Source organism: Otolemur garnettii, unplaced genomic scaffold, assembly GCF_000181295.1.
Source record: "Otolemur garnettii isolate 467f Iridium unplaced genomic scaffold, OtoGar3 scaffold00090, whole genome shotgun sequence".
NCBI classification, from domain to species: domain Eukaryota; kingdom Metazoa; phylum Chordata; class Mammalia; order Primates; family Galagidae; genus Otolemur; species Otolemur garnettii.
Window position 1 is genome coordinate 1408369 of NW_003852485.1, and position 25101 is coordinate 1433469.

The 25101-nt window shown below is 37.9% G+C and overlaps 1 protein-coding gene across 1 annotated transcript in view; it reads right to left on the minus strand.

Annotated features, from left to right (window-relative positions):
* Window positions 1-14284, minus strand: part of IFIH1 (interferon induced with helicase C domain 1) — a 50823-nt gene extending 36539 nt beyond the window's left edge. The window contains exons 1-3 of the mRNA XM_003795143.2: window positions 13431-14284; window positions 8462-8630; window positions 3915-4061 (exon numbers count right to left, since the gene is read on the minus strand). Of these exons, the coding sequence (XP_003795191.1) occupies window positions 3915-4061; window positions 8462-8630; window positions 13431-13883 (769 nt within the window). The 5' untranslated portion in view covers window positions 13884-14284. The remainder of the gene's footprint in view (window positions 1-3914; window positions 4062-8461; window positions 8631-13430) is intronic.
* Window positions 14285-25101: the final 10817 nt, after the last annotated feature.

The window sequence follows — 25101 nt, forward strand, 5'->3', positions numbered from 1 at the left end:
TAAAGTCTATGGAATGCCTCCTTCACATTTATTTTTAATCCTATTAATTCTGTCAAAGAATGCCTGCAGAGGCAAAACCCACCTATCATAAATTGTGCGACAAAAACTTCAATCAAAAGAACTCGCATAATTTCTCTGGGCTAACCTGTAGCCTCTATCAACAGCAGTGTCTAAGGCACGGGCCTAAAGCAAAGGCACTACATTTCCATTAAAATGTTACCCTTTGTTAATGCCCTGGAAAGAACCAGAACATATTAGACTAAACCACTCTCAAATCTACCTGAGAAATCCAGGCATCATACAGATCCTGCAGGCTAGAAAACTAGTAAAATATTGTGGACTGGATGGGATCCTCAGACGTCCACACGGTTGGCTGCTCTCGTACATGCTCTTACTGTAACATATTTCTCTGTACTTTCCTTTCACAGCAGTAGCTGCAAGTGTAGCTGTATGCTTATTTTTCTTTGTCTGGCTCCCCCATCAGTGGAAAGCTCCATGAGGGCCAAAGTCATTTCTGTTATATTCCTAACTTATTCACACTACTGAACAAAGTACCTGGCACATGATAGGAATTTGATAAATATTTGTTAAATGAAAAAAATGAAAGGAAGAGAGGGAACGAAGTTATACAGGAAGAGAAGAAGAGAGATAGATTGGAGGGAAGGAAACTTAACAGGAAAAACCAAAATGTTTCTGTCCCTGAAGCCATTATTAAGAGCCAGATTTTTTTCACAAGATGCATCTTTACGTGAAAAGATGTAAAGAGTAAAAATAGGAAAACTTTAAAAACTTTTGCTTTTGATTTTTGCTCACTTTGAAACTCCCAGTAGTTTAACGATAAGCTGATGAGATGCATTTGTCTGATAACCTTTGGTGAAAAACCCTCATTTAAGATGCAAGATCATCTCCCAGCTTCACCTGTGTCTTTGATTCTTTCTAGTACGGATTTTAAAAAATGTCTGGTAACTCACAGAGATGTCAGCGTATAAAGAAGTTTTATTAAAACATGAAAACCCAACATTTAAAATAGTGTATTTTGGCATGTCTACAGAAATTTCTGGGAAAGTGCAGCTGCTCAAATGAAAAAGAAATCCTCTAGAATTAAAGTTTAAAAGCTTTGATATTCTGTACATTAAAACCTTGCACTTAAAATGTGGTCCAGGACCAGTAAGAGGAGCATCACCTGAGCTTGTGAGAAAAGCGGACTCTCAGGCCTCTCTCAATATCTATGGAACCATAACCTGCATATCAATGAGACTCCCTCATCCTTATAGTTCCCCTGAACATTAAAGACTCAGAAGCATTGCATTAAAAATAAAAAGGCAGGCCAGGCAAGGAGTGGTGGCTCACGCCTGTAAGCCTAGCACTCTGGGAGGCTAGTGGACTCCTTGAGCTCAGGACTTGGAGACCAGCCTGAGCAAGAGTAAGACCTTGTTTCTACTGAAAATAGAAAAAACTACCTGAGAGTTGTGGCGAATGCCTGTAGTCCCAACTACTCAGGAAGCTGAGTCAAGAGGATCCTTTGACACAGGAATTTGAGGTTGCTGTGAGCTGTGATGCAACTCCACCAAGAGCAACAGAGTTAGACTCTATCTACATAGAGTCTACATAAAAAAATAAAAAATAAGTCTAAAATAAAAAAATTAAAAAGGCACCCCAATCAGGCTAAAAAGCAAGTAAATAAAAAAAATTAGTATTATTTATGACAAAGAATTGATATCCTATATATTTAGATAATTCATATAATCTAGCAAGAAGTTATGTACCTTAATAGAAAAATGTTTTGTTCATTAGCAAGCATACAGAATAACCTTACAAAAATTTTTTCAATGGAAATCAGAAATTCAAATAACAAAATACCATTGGTAATAGCAACCAAATTGGCAAATATTGCAAATGGTGATATCACCTACTCTTGTAAGAGAGAATTCAGAGAAACAGGCATTCTCCCATACTGCTAGAGAACATGTAAATTTGTAGAAGTTCCTGGAGTGAAATTTGACAGTAAGTATCAAATGTGTTAAAGTTGTATAAATCATTTGACTAAGAAATTCTAATTATGTAATATGTTTTGAAGAAGCAAACTTCAACATAAGTAAGTACAGAGAGAGCTATTGAGGCATTATTCATGACAGTGGTAGCAATTTGGAAACAGTCTAAAGGTTCAGTGATTGGCTAATTATATTGCATCAAAATGATGAAACTATTATTCAGCCATTAAAATCCATGCTGTGGAAGAATATCTAATGGGGAACACAGGAGAAATGCCATTATGTATACACATTCAGGTCTGTAAAATGCCTGGAAGGACAGAAGCCCAAGTGTCTCGTGTAAACTGTGGGAATGTGGACGACTTCTTTGTGTATTTCTACGTTTTCCAAATTTCCTGCAATGCAGCTCTATTACTTTTCTAAGTGGAATACAATAAACTTTGGATTGATGTGCTAGAGTTAGTTTTTACTGGCACACAAGAGCCAATTGCTAAATTTTCAGGAATCTTGGAAACCAAATATTATGCACAGTCATTAAAAAAATTAAATCTTATAAACTTATTGTTAATTAAATTATATTAAAACAAAGACAATACCCAAAACTCATCACATTTTAATCATTTTACTATTATCTTTGATCTTGACTCTATTCACATCTATCATATCTTTTTTCTTTTTTTTGCAGTTTTTTTGGATGGGCCTGGATTTGAACCTGCCACCTCTGGCATATGGAGCTGGCACCCTACTCCTTGAGCCACAGGCACCACCCCACATCTATCGTATTTTAATGGCAGGAATGCTATTCAGTGATACACTATTGCACATCTTTACCCAACTTTGGATCCAGGGACCATATGTTGGAGACTTCAAAACACCCTAAGTGGGAATATTTACACCACAAATATGGACAAATGCTACATATCATGGCTTTTTTTTTTCTTTTCTGCAGAAAGCTACTTATTACCTTTACTAACATATCATAGATTTAAAGCGACTACTTGTGAAAACAGAATGGAGGGAAGAGAGAGGAAAATTCTCCTATCATGGGGAAGACAGAAAGGGGAAAATAGTTAAATTAATTTCATTCTTCTAGGGCTATTTCAGTTCCCAAAAGGTGGACCTAGTGGTATTTAGTCCTCACATCAATAAGTTATTGCAATTCAAGCCAACCCCAGTGTAGCATCAGTTCATCTTCCTATTCAGACTTAGTTGGGCTAAACCTCTCTGAGATACCCCAGTCTGCAAAACAAGAACAAAAGTAATGGCACTATTTAGGGTTTTGGATAACTCAAATTGGTTAATGTATTTGAAAGTACTTTGAGAAGCATGAAATAAACAGTGCACTTATGATATTTACCACATTACAATGAGATGGGTTCCTTAAAAAGCAAAATTAGAAGCAAATGTGTTTATATTTACAACACATTAATACTGGATTAGTTTTAAAAAAAAATAGCCAAAGGACCATTACTTTAATTGTCCCTAAAAATATTGTTTTAATAAAAATGTTCGTAAACCTTAATGCCTATGTGCGGCGCCTGTGGCTCAGTGAGTAGGGCGCTGGCCCCGTATACCGAGGGTGACAGGTTCAAATCCAGTCCAGGCCAAACTGCAACAAAAAAATAGCTAAGCAGGCGTTGTGGCAGGTGCCTATACTCCCAGCTACTTGGGAGGCTGAAGCAAGAGAATCGCCTAAGCCCAAGAGCTGGAGGTTGCTGTGAGCTGTGACATCACAGCACTCTACTGAGGGCAACAAAGTGAGACTGTGACTCAAAAAAAAAAAAAACCTTAATGCCTAAATTTCCTCCCATTGATTAACAGAACTTGATGTCATCATCAGTGTACCACCAGTGTACTTCCAATAAGTATTACTACTTATTAATGTACTAATAATGTATTCAAGTATGTATGCGGATCAAGTACCTGAAATTACAAAAGAATCTGCAAAAGATGATTCTGATGAATTATTCGCCATGCCCCAGGCCTCTTTCTCTGGACTTGGCTGATCTGAGGCTACAGGAAGTGGCTCTTCAACTTCAGGAACACCTTCTTGGGCTGAATTCTCAATCTCTGTGAATATAAGTATTAGAATGTAACCAACAGTACAATACAAGTTTTCATACAACATACACAGTTATGGTTATTTTGAAAATAAACTCGTGTTCTCTCCAAGAGAGGTTATCTAGATATACTTAAATGCTTTGAAATCTAATTAAATTGCATTCTAATGCAAGTTTTTGTGTAACATAAATAGCTATTACTTTTATTATTTTGCAAACAAAGTGGGGGTCTCTAGCAGAGATTTGCTTTAGTACATTTCAGTACCTTGACCCTTTGAAAGGATTTGACCATGTTTTGTGTTATGACATAGTATTTTCACTTTTAATATGGAAATGATAGTAATTGTTTGTCATGGTCTAAGTTTATCTAAGAATACAGTAAGCACTACACTAATCATAAGAAAAGCGATTTCTTGTCTGACCCTCACCTTTAGGAAGTAAGCCACTTATTCAGTGATACAAAGTTACATTTTAGGCTGAATTAATGAAAATGCAAATTTGGTAGTTTTCTTTAGCTTGTGCTCTTGCCATTTTGTTCCCTCACTGTGTGTTCTGCACGAGATGTACATCTGCTTTAATGTCAGCCTAAATTCATGGATTCTGAATTTCTCAGGATTTTTTAAATTCAATGAAATCGTCTATATTTTTCCTTTCTCCTGTCCTCCATTTCTCCTTTATGGCTTTTCTTCCTTCAGCCAACCTGTATTGGCTGTTTTATTAAGGGCCTGTGCGGATTATAAAGAAAAACAAGACTTTCTGTCCTTTTGTAGCTACAATCTGTCAGAAACAACTGATGTCTTAAAGAAAATGTTCTAAAATATCATTCTAGATTATCCCATCTTAAAAAATAAGGGGACAACATGCCCAACTTTACATGGAGAGTTCCCTGAAGAAAACCCTGTGACTCTGGATAAGAAGCCAACTTGACAATGTTTGCAGCTAGATATTAAGTAGTTTGGATTAATTATTATAATACAGTAGCTAACTGTTTTGTGCTTTCCTTATAAGCACTTTATACATGTTAACTTGTTAAATCCTTAGAAAACATAGGTAATAAGTAATACTGTTATCCCCATTTTACAGAAGGATAAGTAAACTGAGGCAAGGGAGAGAAAGTACCAGGGATGGAGCCGTGATGTGATGTGATGAGCAGCAGGACCCAGAGCCTGGGTTCCTGCATTACTCTGCTCATGCTGCCATAGACCAGGCAGCTTAAACAACAGAAATATCTTTTCTCAAAGTTCTGGACACTAAGTCCAAGATCAAGATGCCAACCGAGCCAATGACAGGGGCTTTTTTTTGTTTTAACATTATAGATGGCCACCATCTCACTGTGCCATCACTTGATCATACTGCAAAAAATGAGAAAGTGTTTAAAAAAACGTAAGGGGGAGAAATGCTCCTTTTCTTATAAGGCTACAATCCTACAGGATAAAAGTGTCACCCTTAAGACTTCATTTAATCTTAATTATCTCCTAACAACACTGTCTCCAGAGAGTCATGTGAAGCTCCAACATAAAAAGTATGGGTGGACACAATTACATCTACACCATTTCACTGTTGGCGCCCCCCCCCCACCGTTCATATTCATATTGTATGCAAATATATTCATTCCATCTCATTAGTCCACATATTTTAACTCCTTAAAGTATCAACTTTAAAGTTAAAAGTCTCACTTAATTATTATCTAAATCACATATGAATGAGACTCAAGTTGCAATTCATACTGAGGCAAATTCTCCACCAACTGTTAACCTGTTAAACCAGCTGCATTGAGCAGGACACAGTGGCTCGCAACTATAATTCTAGCATTATCGGAGGCCAAGGCAGGTAGATTGCCTGAGCTCATGGATTGGAGACCAACCTGAACAAGAGCTAGACCCCGTCTCTGAAAATAGCTGGGTGTTGTAGCCAGAGCTTATGGTCCCAGCTACTCAGGAGCCTGAGGCAAGAGAATCACTTGAGCCCAAGAGTTTGAGGTCGCTGTGAGCTATGAGAATACAGTACTCTACAGAGGGTAACAAAGTTATCTCTGTCTAAATAAATAAAAAAATAAACCAGCTGAATGATGTGCTTCCAAAATACCATGGTGGGATAGGCATAGACTGGACCTCCTATTGCAAAAGGGAAAAATAGGAAAGAAGGAAAGGTGACAGGTGCCAGGCAAGTCCAAAACCCAGTAAAACAAATTCCATCAGATCATTAGGCTTAGCTCAGCGCCTGTGGCTCAAGCAGCTAAGGCGCCAGCTACATACACCTGAGCTGGTGGGTTCGAAACCAGCCTGGACCCGCCAAACAACAATGATGGCTGCAACCAAAAACAGACAGGTGTTGTGTCAGGTGCCTATAGTCCCAGCTACTTGGGAGGCAGAGGCAAGAGAATTGCTTAAGCCCAGGAGTTGAAGGTTGCTGTGAGCTGTGATGCCACAGCACTCTACCCAGCAGCACAGCTTGAGGCTCTGTCTCAAAAAAAAAAAAAAAAAGATCATTAGGCTTAAAAATATTTTTCTTTAGTTTGATGCTCTGGCTTGCAGGCACACTGGAAAGGTAGGTTCACCCTCAGGGCACTGCAGAACAGCCTCACTTCTGTTCACTTTCAGGGCCCCTTTTGCAGCTCTGTGACAGTCGCCCCACATCTGAGGCACTGGGCAGGGTCATCCTGCTTCATCAAAACCAGAGGCAACCCCTCCCCAGAACCAAAAAGGAAACAGCCTTGCCCCAAGGGCCTATGGTGAGAGATGATGATCTCTGAACTGCCTTTCAGGTTATACTTTTCTTTCTCTGAAAAATATTACACATTCACAGTCAAATAGCCTTGGGTTGGGTTCAGCATAGTCTGAGAAGCCCAGTGAACTTTCTTCATCTGTCTTGCTTCCTCTGTTCCCTGTTGGTTTAAACTACACGTGTGTTTGTCGGTATAAGACTGTATCTATTCCTGGCTTCTGTTGATGCGGCAGACTAAGTCCATGAATTGCACCCATGATCAAAGGGTTATTGGGGCACATCGTTACTTTTTTAAAAAACACGTTCTCATTTTTTGCAATATGAATTGGTTGAGAATTTTCCAAATTGTCAAGTTCTGTATTTTTGGTTCCACAATTCCCTTTTTAATTCTCCTTCCTCTATTGTATTTTACTATAAGCAGTCAAGCGAAACCAAGATGATCCCCCAACATTTTACTTAGAAATCTCCTCAGCTAAATATCCATTTTCATCACTTGCATGAGCTACCATCAAATTGTTTGCCATTTTATTTCAAGGGTCCCCTTTCTTCCAGTTTTCAATAAGTTTTTCCTCATTTCCTTTTGAGACTTTACTAGGATCACCCTTAACATTCATATTTCTGTCATTCACCCCAATCCTCTTCCAGACCCAGTGCTAAAAGCCACTTCCACATGGTTAGGTATTTGTTATGACAGCACCACACTTTTTAGAACCAAAGTTTGCATTAATTAGTTTTGGTCACCAGAACAAAATTATAATGATTATAATATTTATTCTTAATTAACAGTTAACTTTCAATTTGTTTTACATGTATTTTTTAAAACATAGGATACTTGCTATAAAAAGAAAGATTAGATTTATAAGTAATATATTGAAAGGCCCTAAAATGTTATTTTATTGCTATTATTGAATAATTTTGAAAACTTACATTAAGTAATGTTGATATATTTTGGCAATTGCAGTCCTTTCATCAAATGCATAATAAACTACTTAAAAATTTATTAAAATATCCAGAACATGCAGCAGAGTTGTAATACCACTAAACTATTTCCTTCATACTTATATGTGTCTATTCAATGTTAAATAATCTCGATAAAAAATTTCAAGCAATCATCGTTTTCCAACATAAGACAGATAAATAAGACTTGGTGCCTTTAGCTTAGTGGTTAGGGTGCTGGCCACATACACCAGGGCTGGCGGGTTCAAACCTGGCCTGGGCCCGGTAAACAACAGTGACAACTATAACAACAACAAAATAGCCAGGCGTTGTGGCAGGTGCCTGGAGTCCCAGCTACTTGGGAGGCTGAGGCAAGAGAATTGCTTAAGCCCAAGAGTTGGAGGTTGCTGTGAGCTGTAACGCCATGGTACTCACAGAGCAACATAGTAAGACTATGTCTCAAAAAAAAAAAAAAAAAGATGATAAATAATAGAGAGTGTTTGGACTAGGAGTCAACTGCCAATACACTAGCTCAGCTTGCTAAGTTTTGTGATCTTTGGTAAGTTGATCTTTTCATGGGCATCAGTTTCCTCATTTGTAAAGAAGATAAAAGAGATGATTTATCAAATCCTTCCCACCCTTAAACTTTTGATTGTAAAAATCTTAATGTTTGGTATTTTGGCTATAGGCTTTAAAACTTTCAATCACTTGCAAAATGTGCAAAATCTTCCTTAGTAAAATTAGAAATACCTGCATTGCTTTCTGAGCAATCAGTGCCTGTCAGTTTTTGGGCAAGTTTATCATTTCCTGTTTGGCGAAGAATACTCAGGAACGTAGAAAACCAGTCCTCTTTCAGCACGATCCTTCTTAGTAGCTCCCTTACACCTGATTCATTTCCATAATTTTCTGCAGCAGATATCTGTTTTAAGAGAAAAGTAGAATTAGGTAAGATCAAACATCTTGTGAATAAATTGGAACAGAAATTATCTTTTAGGAAAACTGAACAATTAAACATGAGCATTAATAAAGGCTTATATGCAAATACTAAGGAAACAACAATGCTACTTGTAGCATTTCTGGATTCTACAGTGCAAAAACAAAATCTCTGGACTGAGCATCTTTCTCAATATTTTAAAAGCTATTTTTCATTTGTGTTATCAGTGATTTTTTTCATTAGTGTTTCATAGTTTCCCTTTTAGAGATCTTTCACCATGTTGGTTAAGTCTATTGCTAAGTATATTTTATTTTCTTTGTAGTTATAGTGAATGATAGGTATTGAGTCTTGATTTGACTCTTAGCTTGACTGGGATTACTAATGATGTGTACACTGATTTTGTAACTAGAGACTTTGCCACCCTGGCGATAGGTGATTTTAGTCAATCTCTTCCACAGTATTTTCTAAAAAGATTATTGCTCATTTCATACATTTTCTCTAACTTTATTAATACCCTAATAGAAATCTTTGTCTTCTTTGGTGTTTATAGCATCTTTATTATCACATGCTATTTTAAAAAGTAATTTCTATAAATGGAAGACTGGTTTTAGCAGCTTCTTTTAGGTGCTAAAAGTGTACGTAGATGGTGTCCCCAGGACTATGGTTGTTTAATGCTTTGAACTATTTAGGGCTGAATCATGCATCTCTCTTCAGCTATTGAAATTGATGTTAAGACATTATGGAAGGCCAGGTGTAGTGGCTTATGCCTGTGATCCTAGCACTCTGGGAGGCCAGAGTGGGTGGACTGCCTGAGATCAGGAGTTCAAGACTAACCTGAGCAAGAGCAAGACTCCATCTCTAAAAAATTCGCAGTGGTGGGCGCCTGTAGTTCCTGCTACTTGGGAGGGTGAGGCAAGAGGATTGCATGAGCAATGATGCCAGGGCACTCTACCAAGAGCAACAAAGTGAGACACTGTCTCAAAAAAAAAAAAAAAAAGACATTATGGAAATGTTTGGATCATCATTTCTGCTCCAGAGGTCATGATTATGTAAGTTTACAGATGTGCCCAGTTTTCAGAAAGCATCCTAAAAGATACAGGGCAGTAAAGGACACTCCCTCATTATTATTATTATTATTATTATGATCTACAAAATGACTCTTATTTATCGCTGACACTCTAATACAGTGGTTTTTAACCTTTTTGTCGCACAGCACACTTAAACCTGTATTTAAACTTCTGTGGCATCCTTAAATTATGTTAATCAAAAGAGAGAGACTAAAAACAGAATATACTTTACTGTGCTTTGAACTTCTTTTGACAATAATTTAATTAATGGTCTTTAAAAGTTGTTGGGGCACCCCTAAGATCCTCTTATGGCACACCAGTTGAAAATCACTGCTCTATTTTAGAACAGTGCCGATAGCATTCTTCTGTTTGTCAGAAGAATGACACAAACAGTGCCTGTGATTTGCTGTTAACTTTTCGCCACTAGCATAGCTTCTGCTACAAAGATGCCAATCAATAAATTCAAACCAAATAAACGAATAAATTAATACACTAGATAAGTTCTTTAGGCACTTGGCTGGACACAAAACTAAGCATAAAATCATTTTCAGAAGCTTTAATGTAATCAATGGCAAGGCAGATGAGAATGGGAATCTTAAATTAAAATACCAGATGAAGGGCGGTGCCTGTGGCTCAAAGGAGTAGGGCACCGGCCCCATATGCCAGAGGTGGTGGGTTCAAACCCAGCCCTGGCCGAAAACTGCAAAAAACACACAAAAACCCAAAAAAATTCCAGATGAAGTAGAAAATGTCTATTGGCAAACAGAAAAAAATGAAAATAAAAGATTATTTTTTAGAATTCCTGATTACTGTTAAGTGTTAAGTTGTCAAAAAAGCAAATTTGGAGATATTATGCTTATTATTCATGTATTCTCCAATTCCCAGAAAGGTAATACAATACTTATATGTTTTCAACTCCTATTCCAGAAAACTATTTTAGAAATAAATTCCAAATTAGCCAATTAATCAAGTAATCAATACATATTAAGCATTAATCTTATACTTAGTCCTAACTAAGTTCTAGGAGTTTAAAGATGCAAGATATAGTTTCTCCTTCAAATTGGTTTAATCCAGGGATTTTAAGAAGCAGGTCTCAATTACAACATGGGCTCTAAAACTTTAAATTTACAAGGAAATGCAACCAGATGAATGACAATAAAAGTCAGCATTAGCATCATATCAAATTAGCTTTTTACTATTTATGTCTTTTACAAATGCCATTTTTCATTTCATGTTGACTAAAATACCACAAGAAGATAAATTATTGTGATGCCCGTTTTCATGAGTGAACTAATCAGGAGCTTAAATAATTTGGCCCAAAGGAAGACAAAGAAAAAAGAGCAAAGATAGACCTCAAATCTATGCCTTCCCCTTCTAAGTTCTATAATTTTCCAATCATGCCTTGCTGCCATAAGAAGAATGTTTCATCAATGACCAACACATCAATATAGATTCTCTCATACGTACCGCTTCCTTTCCATCATCTGCCATAGCTTGTTTTTGGAACTGATAATATATGTAAAATGATGCAAATGAAAAATATTCTAGACTCTTACAGAGACACTATTGCTCCTTAGAAAATCTCAAATATGTAGTTCCCCAATCTTTCAGGGCCTCCTTTGAAATGTGAATCTGAGCGAGAATTTAGGTGGCTTTGGCCTTAATTGCTACCAGCACACAAAAGTCCCTTTACTCTGTATCTTCTTTGTGTCAAATCCTTTGCATTACTGCTAGCTGCCTCCAAGCTTGCCAGAATCAAGAACTTGGATAAAATCTAGCTGGCGGAAATTCAATCCAGGCAAGACAAAAGTGATGCTGATAGGCAGAAGTATTTAGAGTAAATAAGGAGAAGTGCTGTTTCGCTGGCAATCGGGACATCATACCCACCAAACATAAACAGCTTTGTGGTGTTACTGGACTCTGTTGCTTCTGGACTTCCTAACAGCTACTGTGGCTGGAAATGCCATCTTCCATCTCCAGCTGGCTTGAAGGCTGCATACTTTCTTCCAAATTAAGATTCTGCCACAGTGATGTACACATTTGTCATATCCAGCTGGACTACTATAATGCGTTCTAGCTGGTTCTCAATACACAAAACGACATAAACATTACAGACAACAGTGTAAAGTAATTTACTTGTTGGGAAAACTGGCCATCGAAATTGGATGCATATTTGGATCTTTAGGCAAGGCCCTGTGACTGTTAAGTCTACAAAGACCATTCACTTGAGTCACTGAAGACCAAGTCACATCAGCTATAGCCAATCAGTCAAATGCCCAAAACTTTGTAGTGATGATATCAAATAACTGATTTATCAAAAAGAAAGAGAGAAAGAAAATGTCAAAATCGTAGCATGGGATATAGACAAAGCCTTCCATTTACCTACATGTCTTTCAAAATATAACCTTTAACTTCTAACCGTGAATAAGTCAGGTTCAAATAGGCCAGCACTTACATACTTCACAGTATATATTTCCACTCATTGAAAAACAATTAACATCACATTAAAAGTAAAGTTATTTGTAAAATTTACCCTGTTGAAATGCCAATTTGAGAAAAATCCACTATTCCTTCATTAATATGAAAAACTGCAACTACTATGTTCCCCCAAAAGTAAGACGCTGTCTTATATTTATTTTTTCTCAAGAAGATACACTAGGGCTTATTTTCAGGGAATGTTTTCCTCTCCGCGCCAAAATGCATGGTGTGGCTATGCAGCATATCTGGCTATGCAGCCCATCAGTAGGTCTTATTATCGGGGTAGGGCTTGTATTTAACAAATGCATAGAAATCTTGCTAGGGCTTATTTTTTGGATGGGTCTTATTTTCAGGGAAACATGGTAGCAACATATTTTTTGTTGAATTTTCTCTAAATGTTGATTCCCAAAGAATACAAAAATTTGATTAAAGAAAAAAAGTGTGTGTGATTGTAATTTCCCCATTTGAACTTAGACTAAATGGCATAATATAAGGCAGAGATTAGAAACTTTTTTCTCCAAGAAGCAAAATAACAAATATTTTCAGCCTTGCAGCCCATATGATCTCTGTCCAACTGCCCTGGGAGCAAAAAAAGCAGCCATAGACATTATGTAAACAAATGAGCACGACTTTGTTTCACACCTTCTTCATAAACACTGGATCTAATAACTATTCTTAGTTTGTTGGCCTTGAAAACTCATGGCAAGCTGGATTTATTTAGCCCATGGGCTATATAGTCTGCTGATCTCATCTCCCATGGAACTACATTAAATGAGATAAAATACAACACCATCAAGATCTCAGTTCTGATCTCTGCTATTGTTCTTCCTGGGAGACTGTAAGCAAATTATTTAACCTGCCTCAGTTTCCTTATTTGTAAAATGCAGTTAATAACATTAGAACTCTCAGAGGGTTATTTCCAGGATGAACTGTAAAAATACATTCAGAAAATATTAATTGCACATAGTAAGTGTTCAATAAACACTATATATTCCTCTACATCACTGTTCTAAAATTAACTCTTCTTTTGTTTATTTCAGCAAAGGATTAGAAAATTAGCTCCTTTGTGTTAACATTTCAAAATTATATTTGTAAATGCTAGATGTTCTCTTTTCAAAGAATGAGGGAGCCAGATTTGCACAAAGGTGTCAAACACCACATTTAGAATGGGGCAAATGTACAAGCAACCTCGCTTTACAAAATCTGCCTAAAGCCTAGCTCCATGTGAACTGACACCTACCCGATTTCTGTCTTCAGTTGTCAGCAGTTGCTTCTCCATGCATTTATCCAAGACATCTCTAACCAGAAGCTCCTCCACCAGAGTGGGCAGAAGGAGGGTCAGCAGCTGGAGACATTCATCATGAGCGTTCTCGGATGACGGAGAGGGCAAGTCAGTGAGCTGAGGGTTCACATAGCGGGCAGCTAAGGGGCTTCCTGCTCTCCGGAGAGCTTCCACAAATTCCTGAGTCCAGCCAGGTTGCCACTCCTCCTTTTCCAAGGTGTTCAGAAGCAGTTCAACTGCGCGCATGTTCCCGGAGGTGACGACCATCCTCTGAATCTGCTCCTTCACGTCTGCAGACAGAAAGGTTAAGTAGTCCAGCACAGGCTCCACTTGGATGTACTTTTTCAACCTGGGCCTGAAACAGGTGATGAGATAGCGAAAACTACTGTCTGTAGAACACCAATTCGACATCTTTCGTTCTCAGAAGGGAGGGTTCTCCCAGGTAGGTGGTCGGTCAGGTTGCTGTCTGGGGGACGGACGGACGAGTGAAATGTGTGTGCCGCCCTCCGCTGCTTACCTGGAGGAGCAGGGTCTGCCCCGCTGTACCTGACCCAGAGGAGGTGGCCGCAGGGTCTCAGGCGGAGCGCGGGGGCGCGGTCGCACCTGGGCAGGTGGGTGCACCTGCGCACCGTGCGCAGCGCGCGCGGCCAGGGAAAGTAGCCGTGGTAGGTGCCAGCTGGTGGGCGCGGCCCTTGGGACTCTGAGGTACGCGCAGGGGCTGGGGCGACACCGCTGACTCTCTGCTGGGCGCTGAGTCCAGCTGCCGGTCCGGAAGTTTTTATAGTTTTCCTGACTCAAGTTTCTGTTTCGATTCTCCTCCGGGAACTTAGCTATCATAATCAGCTGGGCGGGGAGTGTATTTGGTCAGGGAGGAGCCACCGGGGAGTAGAGGCCTTTGGCGGAGAGCACCGTGGGAAATAGGAAAGGAAAGCGAATTCTCTCTGGCACAAAGACACCAACGCTCTAGCAGTGCTCTTTCCGTGGGTATTTTGTCTTCCCCGGGAGTTTCTGCCACAACAATCGGACCCATCGTCAGCTACAGTATGCAGGGCGTGGAGACCATGTGATTTGGGACTTTCCAAGGAGAAGCTAAGAAATGCCACGGACCCTGAGGTGGAGAGGAAGGAGTTACCCTCCTCTGGTGAGTGCAGGCAGGTCTGACCAACGCAGCCAGGATCGTGAGGCTGAAAGGACGCGAGAGATAAAGCTAAGGAGGTTATCTTTCCAGAGATGTGGAGAACCCCAGCAGGTCACTTTGCACACTTTCTAAAATCAAACTTGACCCTGTGGGTTCCCAAGAACTAACTTGTTCCTCTGGGAATCTGGGCATGGGTATGCAAAAGTGAGTAACGATGAAAAGTTCACTTTATTGTCTCATGCTTAGATTGCTATATTTAGACAGCTTTAACCAGAACCCGGTGACAGATGCAGAGGGCCTTCAACTACTCAGCTTAGGGGGAAGCCAAGACTGAAAGTTTCCTATTTCCCAGTATGTAAGTTCCTTAAATTCTGTAATATACAACTTTCTTTTAATAAAACAAAACAAAACAAAATCCCCAACAACTTATTTTTGATATAGTTGCCATTCTTTTCTTGGATTCAATACAGCAAGTTTTGGCTGAAGCAGCTAGGAACTTAATTAGCAACTAATGTACCAACTTGTAGTAAACATCAACATTTGTCTATGTCATGAGAGGAAAAAACATTCACACTGAAAAATGGCAGCTTCATTTCAGTACAGAAGCCACATAAATGTGAGTCTTTAAGTTTGCTACTTACTAAAAAGGCATTCTGCAGCCCTGGCTGATTGTGATGGTAGCATAAGCAACATAATTGGAACTTCAAGGTCCAGAATTATATAAAGGATGGAGGGATCACTTCGGTTCTGAAAAAGACATATTTAGGAAAAGTAATCTGTTAGCAAAGAATATTCAATTGCGTCTATATAAGCCAGGGAAACCTGGTGGTGCTTTGAACTGACAATAGAAGTATAGAGTCTTGGTGAGTGTTTACTGGGGGCATACAGAATATCCAGATGAGCACTCTATTACATGGTATGTTATTTTATTCTCTAACTATATTTGTTAGGCCTTTTTCTACTGCAAAGGATTGCAAGCTGTTTGAAGAAGGGATATATTTTCATTGTAACTAGTAAAAAACTCCCAACTAATAGGCCCTTGGTGAGTTCTCTCCTGGGAGTTTTATCTGAGTTGACTCTAGTTGCTAACTTGACATTAGTGTCAAATGCATAGTGAAAGTTCTTGAAGTAAACAGAGCCTTGGCCTTGCAGGTAGACCTGATTCACACTATTCTTCTGTTTCTTCATAGAACATAACTAATTTTTTTACTTAATTGGGAGAATTGACCTTGTGCTCAGATAGAAGAAAATCGAATTATATGTTTCAACAAAATATTCAAATTATTAATTTAAGGTGTTGGGTCTATGGAAATATCTTTTAGAGGTATTGTATAAGCATACCCCAACCCTCAGCTGCCTGTGGGTTATATTCAGAATGTTACAGAATGGGCCACCAACCAAAAAATATTGTTTTCTGGGACCAGTCTTTCTGTCCTTTGGTTTCAAACACTGGGGAACGAGAAGGGAATTGCTGACTAAATATGAAGAAACACTGTCATTTCATTAACACCACATAATTGCTGTCCTAGAAGAGGAAGGGTCAGATGTTTAGTATTTGACCAAACATGTTTAACTATTTGGCATTCAAATTATATCATACATCTATTCAATCATTAAAAAAATATTGATTAAGTACCTATTAAAGGAAAAACACTATTCTAGGTATATTTAATAAAATGAACAAAGATTCTATGTTTACAGAGCTCACATTCTAATGAGAGTGGGAAGACAGATATTAAGTAATAAGAACACTCAATGTGCCAGGTGAAGATAAATGCTATGAAGAGCATGGTAAATCTAGATAATAACGTATGTTACAGGTTGATTTTCCAAGTATCACCCTCCTTTTTAGCATCACATAACACCCATCAACAACAATTTATATTTTTTCTCACGTAAAAGTCATTCTCTTGGATGAGGTCTCAGTGGTAGGGATTGGACATGGGTGGAGGTGTCTGAAAGAAAATAGGAACTTCTTTTTAGGAACCTTCCATATTAATAAGACCCTTTCTGGAGGAAATAAGTCAAGTCACACTCTCTCAAAATGTATCCATCTTTCTCCATCTATATCTTTTGCATCATGATTGGTTTTCATTTGGATAGCTGTTTTCTTTTGTCAAGTGTTTTCTAAGAGGTTTCATTTCATCTTCTTCATTGTTTCTTAAATGGAAGTTTCTGTTTTCTTTCTTCTTTGAACTACTGAATTATAACTTTTCCCATTGTTATGCAACTTTTCATTTGAGTTTTTTACACTCAAGAGGTAGTACATTTGACTGGCTTAAAGAAAAAAAAGCAAAGTAGTACAATCATAGCTGCCATTACAATTTAATGGCCAAACACAACAATAATGTCTTTTTCAAAGAACAGTACCAATAGATTTAGTTTAATCAGAAAACCCTGGAATTTCTCTGTTTGTTCATTTGCATGCTGAATTTTATCAATAAATATCCTACTCTGTAATTTAAAGTATTAGATGGTCTTAATCTAGCAGTATAGAGCATGTTAAGCACAGCCTCTGGGTTCACCTCACAGTACTCTCTCTGAGTTGCTCTGTGACTGGGAAAATTATGTCAAATATATCAGTGGTAAAATGAGAATGATTCCAGTGCCATGTCATAAGGTTGTTTCTAAAGATGAATTGTGAAGCCCTAGCACCTGCCTGGTGTGTTCACATGCCCAATAAGTGACAGCATGCTAAGGCAAACAAGTCACCCAAAACTGCACAATTTAAAAAGGAAATGATTTAGTTATGTTTATAAATGCTGTATAATAGCTAGCTTTTTACCTGGGACTTTAATCAAGATCCTTTTCTAAGAAACTGATAGGCTGATTTAGCAGGAAAGTTTATTAAAGTATACTGTCATTGTTTTATATTTCAAAAACATTAGCTGGCCCAGAGTAGAAAAATAAATTCTAAGTTTACTAGATTTTGATAACTATTCCCCAATTACTTCTACCAATTCAATTAAAGTGCTTGTTTTAAGTGTGTACACATAGAAGCTTTTCTGCATAACACACACAAAAATCACATCAATGGATAACTTTCCAAATATTCATTTTTCAGATGCTTCTTCCATACTTTAAGTTGTTTCAAAAACACTTATTTGTACAAGTGTTTCTTAAAATACTACTTTACCTTAAAGTCATAGCTCTTGCTTCTTTACTTTACATAAAAATAAATGCGTAAGAGCAAACTACAGTCATATGTAATTAGACTACCTTTGTCTTTACTTTCCAATCAAGATTGACATTTACCTGACAGACATGTTGGGTTAGATGCCTGGCCTGGGTCCATTCTGATTGAGGGGTGCCTATTCTAATTGCTCATCACCCATTTCAAAGAAATTGTTTGAATATTTTTATTTCACCTCTGTTCATGTCATAAGTCACAAAGCCTTTTAGTAGGGCTATAAAATGAGTTATTGGAATAAAAAATTGAGATAAATTGAGCCAAACTTTTAAATTGTTAAATCACAAAGGGTTAAACTAAGATTCAATAAAAACAATGTATTGTCAATTAGAAAATAATTTTATGAATGCATCAGATTGTATAAATTATACCTAAAAATCTTAATTCATTCATCTGATTCCTGACTTTTTAGTTTCTGTTGTATTTTATGACATAGTTGTACATGTAAAAACTTTCTACATAAATATATGTACATTTATTGGGGTCCACATCAAATATTTGTAATGATAGGAGTCAAAAAAATTCTCATTTTTAATAAGTAAGGCAATGTCACAGGAGCTCAAGTCATTTTATTTGAGTATCAAAATAAAAACATGACCCAAAGAATGCTCGAAAACTTGTTTTCCAGTAGCTTTACCTCCAGTGAATACACACTGACCTTGAAGAACATCCCCAGTAGGAAGTAGCAAACCACCCTTTCTGTGGTGGTAAAGTGAGGCAGGTTACCATCTAAGAAGTTGTTCTCTTGTCTATCTTCAGGTTAGGGCCACATAGAAAGATCTGCTAAATTATCCATTACTTCTGAGTCTCCATGATTGGAACATTAATGTAGGTTATTTTCCCTTTCACTCTCACTTGTGATTCTACTCTCTAGCCAGGAGTTAGAACTGGGGATTAGGGCCTCTGCTAGCCTAGAGCCAACTGAGGATACAGTTGATTTTCCTTTCCCTCTCCCTTTCCTTCTCCCTTTCTCTTTCCCTTTCCCTTTCCTTCTCCACAGTCTCATTATGTCACTCTCAGTAGAGTGCCTTGGCATCACAGCTCACAGCCTCCTCCAACTCTTGGGCTTAAACGATTCTTTTGCCTCACCCTTCCAAGTAGCCGGGACTATAGGTACCAGCCACAACGCCCAGCTATTTTTGTTGTTGCTGTTGCAGTTGTTGTTTAGCAGGCCCGGGCTGGGTTCAAACCCATCAGCCCCAGTACATGTGGGGCTACAGGTGCCAACCACTGTGCTACAGGTACCAAGCCTTGATTTTCATTTTTTGTGGTAATCATCTTGCATAAAATCTTCATGAGCACTGAACTAGTGAATACTGAACCATTGTTTCTATATGAAATGCAGGATTAGATTCCTTCTAGTCTTTGATTACATTTTCATTGACTGATCAATACATAACCTTGTTTTGTGGGTATTTATGTTTAAAGACAACGTACTTAATACATACAGTAGAACCTCCATAGGTAAGCATCTCCCTACATTGACCACTGCCTTAAGTTGACCTGATTTTCATAGATTTTCACAGACCAGACATGCACCATGTGTACCTAGCAGTGTAGCAGGCCTAGTTCCTTATGTTGACCACCTCTGTTGACTGTTTTGTTACTGTCCTTTGGGTGGTCAAATTAAACAGGTTCTATTGTAGTAATCTGGGAACTAGTTTCTTCCATGTATGTAAACAAACCTACACAGCATAAGTGGTATGTTGGTGCAGCATTTTTACACTAGTGGCTAGACTCATAGAGAAGATGCTGATACAAACACAAGAACATGAAAAATAAGAACATCCAAAGCCAAGAAAATTTACAACAAAAGGATTAGCTGAAGCCTTTCATTTTGCTGAAGCAGAATTTCTTAAGCTTGAGGAGAAAGATCCCAACATTAAAGGAGTTTACAGCAGTTTACCACGCAGTTAGTGAGAATATCAGCTGCCACGTGCCATTTATGATGACAAAAAGAGAAAGGCTGCGCAAACAACCCTACATACCTTTGTGAAGAAACTGACTTCAGTAGTAAGCTCCTCTTCTCCAGCAACAAAATCGAAACCTGATTCTCCAGCACTGTCTCTGTCATGATCTTCCTATAAGTGTCAGCCTACCTCCTTGCCCTACCTCAAAAATGCCCCAGTAAGCAAGATATTGATACAACATTGGGTGAGTGTTGTATTAACCTTCAATATTAGTTTTTGAAATTTCTCCTATCTCCTTTTTAAGCTTTTTGTATGAGATTTTTATGTTCTGCTTATTTTAATTAGAAAAAAGCACAATAGTTTCTCTAATTTTTATTATAAAACTATTATTATTATAGTATTACACTGTATTATTACTACCACAGATTAGCCATTATGGTATTATTGTTATTATTATTATTATTCTGGGGTATTCGCTGTTCCTTGGGGACCCAAGTTACACACAAATCCAACCCAAAGATGTTCTCAGGAACGTATGTCATCCATAACCTGGGACTGCCTATGTATAGTTTCCTGGCCTAACCAAGAGAATTTGGAAACTAGATTATGTCTTGTAGACATATTCCTCAATCATTTATAATAATTCAGTTGGGCTAAAGCTATGCTATAAATGGACACTTAGTTTCAAAAATTTATTAAGGGACATGTTGAACTTTGGAACATTCATCTCCCAAATCCATTGAGTATTGTCACATATTTGCTCAGAACAAATAAGACCTATTATGTATTATAAAATATATAACTTCATGGCAGTAGTACTTCGGACATTTCAGAGAATAAATGCCTAGCTAATATTTGGTATTTAGACCACATATGAATTCAACTGAAAAGATAACCAAGTATTTATAAATTAGAGAGAAAATACCAAGTGTGGGAAATCTGATTCAGAGTTACTTTGAAACAATATTTGCTTATTGAATGCCTAACTATTACCTCAGCCTGTGGTGCCCAACCCCATTAACAGCCAGGTCCCAGAGCTCTACCTACTCCCAAACCCCCAGCCATGGAAAAATTGTCTTCCATGAAACTTAGGAATAGACCACACATTAGGAGGTGAATGGCAGGCAATGGAGGGAAGCAGCTTCATCTGTATTTATAGCTGCTCCTCATGGCTCAGATCACCACTTAAGCTCCACTTCTCCCATCACTTAATGTCCATAGAAAAATGGTTTTACATGAAACACATCCATCCATGGTGCCACAAATGTTGGGGAACACTGACCTAGGCCTTTGGCAGTTCTTCAATGTATTGTTTCAGCAAAGAGAATGAGAGACTGAAGGAAGAACTCTTGTATCATTAAAAAAACAAACAAAAATTGTCTTGCTATATGGTTGTCTTATACTGTAAACCATAGTAAGTAACCATATTTCTTATACTGTTACCAACCATGAAGAGGGAAGTCTGGCAGATTATCAGGAAATTCAACTTCCACACAGAAATAATGCACAGCCACTTTTATTACAGGCATATCATGTTCTAGGTGACTAATATTTAAACTGAGAGGACATTGTGTGACTTAGTGATACATCACTAAGCGGGTGATGGAGAGAGACTCAGTGGGAAAGCTCTAGGCCTCAACTCCAGAGATCAGATCTTTTTTTGGTTTTTTTATTTTTGAGTTACATATTTTTTGAAAGGTGTCTGAAAATTTCTGTGCTGAGAGATGAAAACATGATGAATAAAGAATTATTACAAAAATAGAAATATGTATTATTACCATCTTCGACTACCTTATGTTTATTTGGACCCAACATGCAGTGGTATGCATTCACACGAAGCAGCTGCCTTTACCATCAGTTTCTCATAGAATCAAATATTAGAAAAGTTGAGCAAGCTCTGCAACCTGTACACCATTTTTCTGATGGACGGAAAGAGACTTCAATCTATTATGCTGCTACTGTTATGCAAGAAAGAATGGATGAATGAAGTCAGTAAATGGATGAAAAGATGATACAGTTCTTTTTACCAAAGTCACAAATTATACCACATTTTATAAAATAAAATTTAACTGCATTATAAAATATATTTTCTGATTATTTCTAGAATACTTTGATTTTTCTCCTCTGAATTTTTAATTGTGTGTGTATATGTATGTTACATTTACCTTTTTATTTGAGTATTTGTGTTGAGGGTATATAGATTTAGCAGCTGTCGGGAAGCTTGCATAGTCCTTCATCCTTAAACATTTTCTAAATTTTAGAATTTATTTTATTTTATTTATTAATATATATATTTTTTGAGACAGAGTCTCACTATGTTGCCCTGGGTAGAGTGCTGTGGCATCACAGCTCACAATAACCTCAAACTCTTGGGCTTAAGTGATTCTCTTGCCTCAGCCTCCCAAGTAACTGGGACTATAGGCACCCGCCACAACGCCCGGCCATCCGAATTTTAGAATTTACTTATTAGCACAGCTGATTTCTTTCTTTCTTCCTTCCTTCTTTCCTTCCTACCTTCCTTCCTTCTTTCCTTCCTTCATTCCCTTTCTTTCTTTCTCTCTCTCTTCCTTTCCCTTTCCTTTCCTTTTTGCTGTAAAAACCTCAAGAGGGACATATTTATACTAAATGACAGACTTTTCTCTGTTTATAGAGTGGTCCAAATAATTTATTACCCCAAATAATATGTTTAAACATTTTTTGAGATGAAGGATTTACGATTTAAATAGACAGACAAAAGTAAGTACAGGGCAGCACCTGTGGCTCAAGAAGTAGGGCGCCGGCCCCATATGCCAGAGGTGGTGGGTTCAAAGGGTTCAAACCCAGCCCCGGCCAAAAACCGCAAAAAAAAAAAAAAACAAAAAAAAACTAAGTGCATAAGGCTGCATTCATAGACCAGAGTGATATCTGATAGACACGTTAGAAATTCTTTGTTTCAGGAACAGACTTTTTATGTTCTCATAAATGTGTAGCATGCTGTTAATTAAGAATTAAAACTAATAACTAACACTTAATATTTATGGAACACTCACAAAAAAATGTGGAGAAAACCTGAAACTTCAGAAAAGGACCTAGATTTTGTCATTTCCATGCCATTTTCAGAAAGGTTGAGTGGGAAAGGCTCCCCTTGCTTCCTGCTTGAGGCTTCCCTGCTCATGGATGATGTTTCCTCTGCCGCCACCTTGTGGTGTTTTAACCAACAAATCTTCACTGCATTGGAATGGATAAGCTGATATCCGTTAAAGAAAAATGTTTACTATGCGCAATGACAGTTTTTGAGGCAGTTAATAGAAAAGGGAGGTAACTTGTGTTTCCTAATGGGATGATAAAAACCATGACTACAAAGAGAGAAGGTAACTTTCTGATTCATTACCTGTACTGCTGATGCTTTGCCCAATCTTGGGGGTGGGGGGGAAGTCATTTGAAATTGAGCTGCTCAGCGCCTAGGGTAGCTAGAGTAGTATTGAGACAGAGCCAGAGGACAGCTATGTAAACATCTTTGGCAAGGGATGACGTGTGATGTATTGAGGCTGTTTGTAGGAATTTTTTTTTTTTTTTTTTTTTTTTTTTTGAGACAGAGCCTCAAGCTGTCCCCCTGGGTAGAGTGCCATGGCATTACAGCTCACAGCAACCTCCAACTCCCGGGCTCAAGCGAGTCTCCTGCCTCCGCCTCCCAAGTAGCTGGGACCACAGGCTCCCGCCACAACGCCTGGCCATTTTTTGGTTGCAGCCGTCATTGTTGTTTGGCGGGTCCGGGCTGGGGACTCGAACCCGCCACCTTAGGTGTACGTGGCTGGCGCCTTAGCCGGTTGAGCTATAGGCGCCGAGCCAGGAATTTTTTTTCATGATTATACCTACCTTACATTTCCCTGCAACTTCCTTTTGTGGTCCCATTTTATCCTTAGCTTATCTCTAAGCACAGTGCTCGCCTCACTTTGCTGCAATTGCATTTTGACTTAACTGCCATTCCTAGTAAGCTGTGAGTTCCACAAAGACAGGCACTGTGCCTTCATTCTTTATTAATCTTCTTATGTCCCCATACAGAGCCTGGCACATAGGAGGCATTCCACAAATATTTAGTGAACAAGTATCAAATGTCTGCCATGTTCTAAGAGCTGAAATATTTTCTGGAGCTTTCTATATGTTGCCACATTTAATCTTCACACCTCTGTGAGTCTGTGAATGGACCTGATGTTTTCTATTGCTCAGTATTCATTCATTCCGTTTTTGGTAAAACTGCTCCCAGATTTTCTCTTGGAGAAACCACTCCTCTGTCCATCTTTAAACCATCTTTAGGTGGGACCGATCCCTTTCCCAGCTATAAGGCTGGACCTTGATTAATTTAAGCTAATCAACATATCCCATCCTCTAGTTGTAGTGATTAAGTGAGTGATAGGCATATAACCTAATTAGAACCAGAGAGATGAAAATAGGAATTCCCTATAGGTATTTATAACAGTGGGCTGTTGCTGGGTCAAGCATGGGGAAGGGGCATTTCTCTATATCAGTGATTTTCAGTCACTATGAGAATTTTTAAAGATCATTAATTATTTTTAAAAGAAGTTCAAAGCATAGCAAATACATGCTTTTCTTTACCCTTTTTTTTATCAGCATGATTAAGTATTCTACAAAAAGTTAACTGTGAGATAAGTATGCTGTGAGATAAAAAAAATAAAAGGTTGAAAACATTGCTCTATGTCTTAAGAATGGGGGCAGAAGGAACAGCAGGCAAAATATGAATCCTTGGCAAATATGTTGATGAAACCTACTCTGAAGCCAGTGTTGAACTTCGAGTTCCATATGCCAACAAATTCTTTTGTTTAGATGTATTAAGTTGGATTTTCTACTACAACATAAAGAGGACTAATTGATCTTCTAATAAGGAATATATCCATTTTGCAGAGGAAAATTGATATTGAAAGACCACATATGCTTGGCTGTGTCACACTGCCAACAAATGAACTTGAAGTTCAATGGCAACCCCTAAAATATTTATTCCAGTTTCTTCAAGAGTTAGTATGGACAATAGTGACTAGTACCAAGTAATCTATTCTCTTGAGATCAGAGTGTGTGTGTGAATGAATAAAATCAGTATTAATACAATTAAAAACAGAGTTAATAAAGAGAAAGTGTAGCTCTGTTTGTAGCTCTGACATTGGTATTAATGTATTATTTACATGAGGTGGTTAGGTGATAGATAGTTTTCTACATGGAACTTTGCAAATATTAATAAGGGGAAATATAAAAATTTAAGATCCAAATATCAGCTGATTTTTTTCATTATTGAAATGCTATGATGGACTCATAAGCCTGAAACTACGTATTTTGCTTAGTATTATAATAGCTCAAGGCTGAATTCATAATCATTTAATTTCTCAAATTTGTACTGAAAGA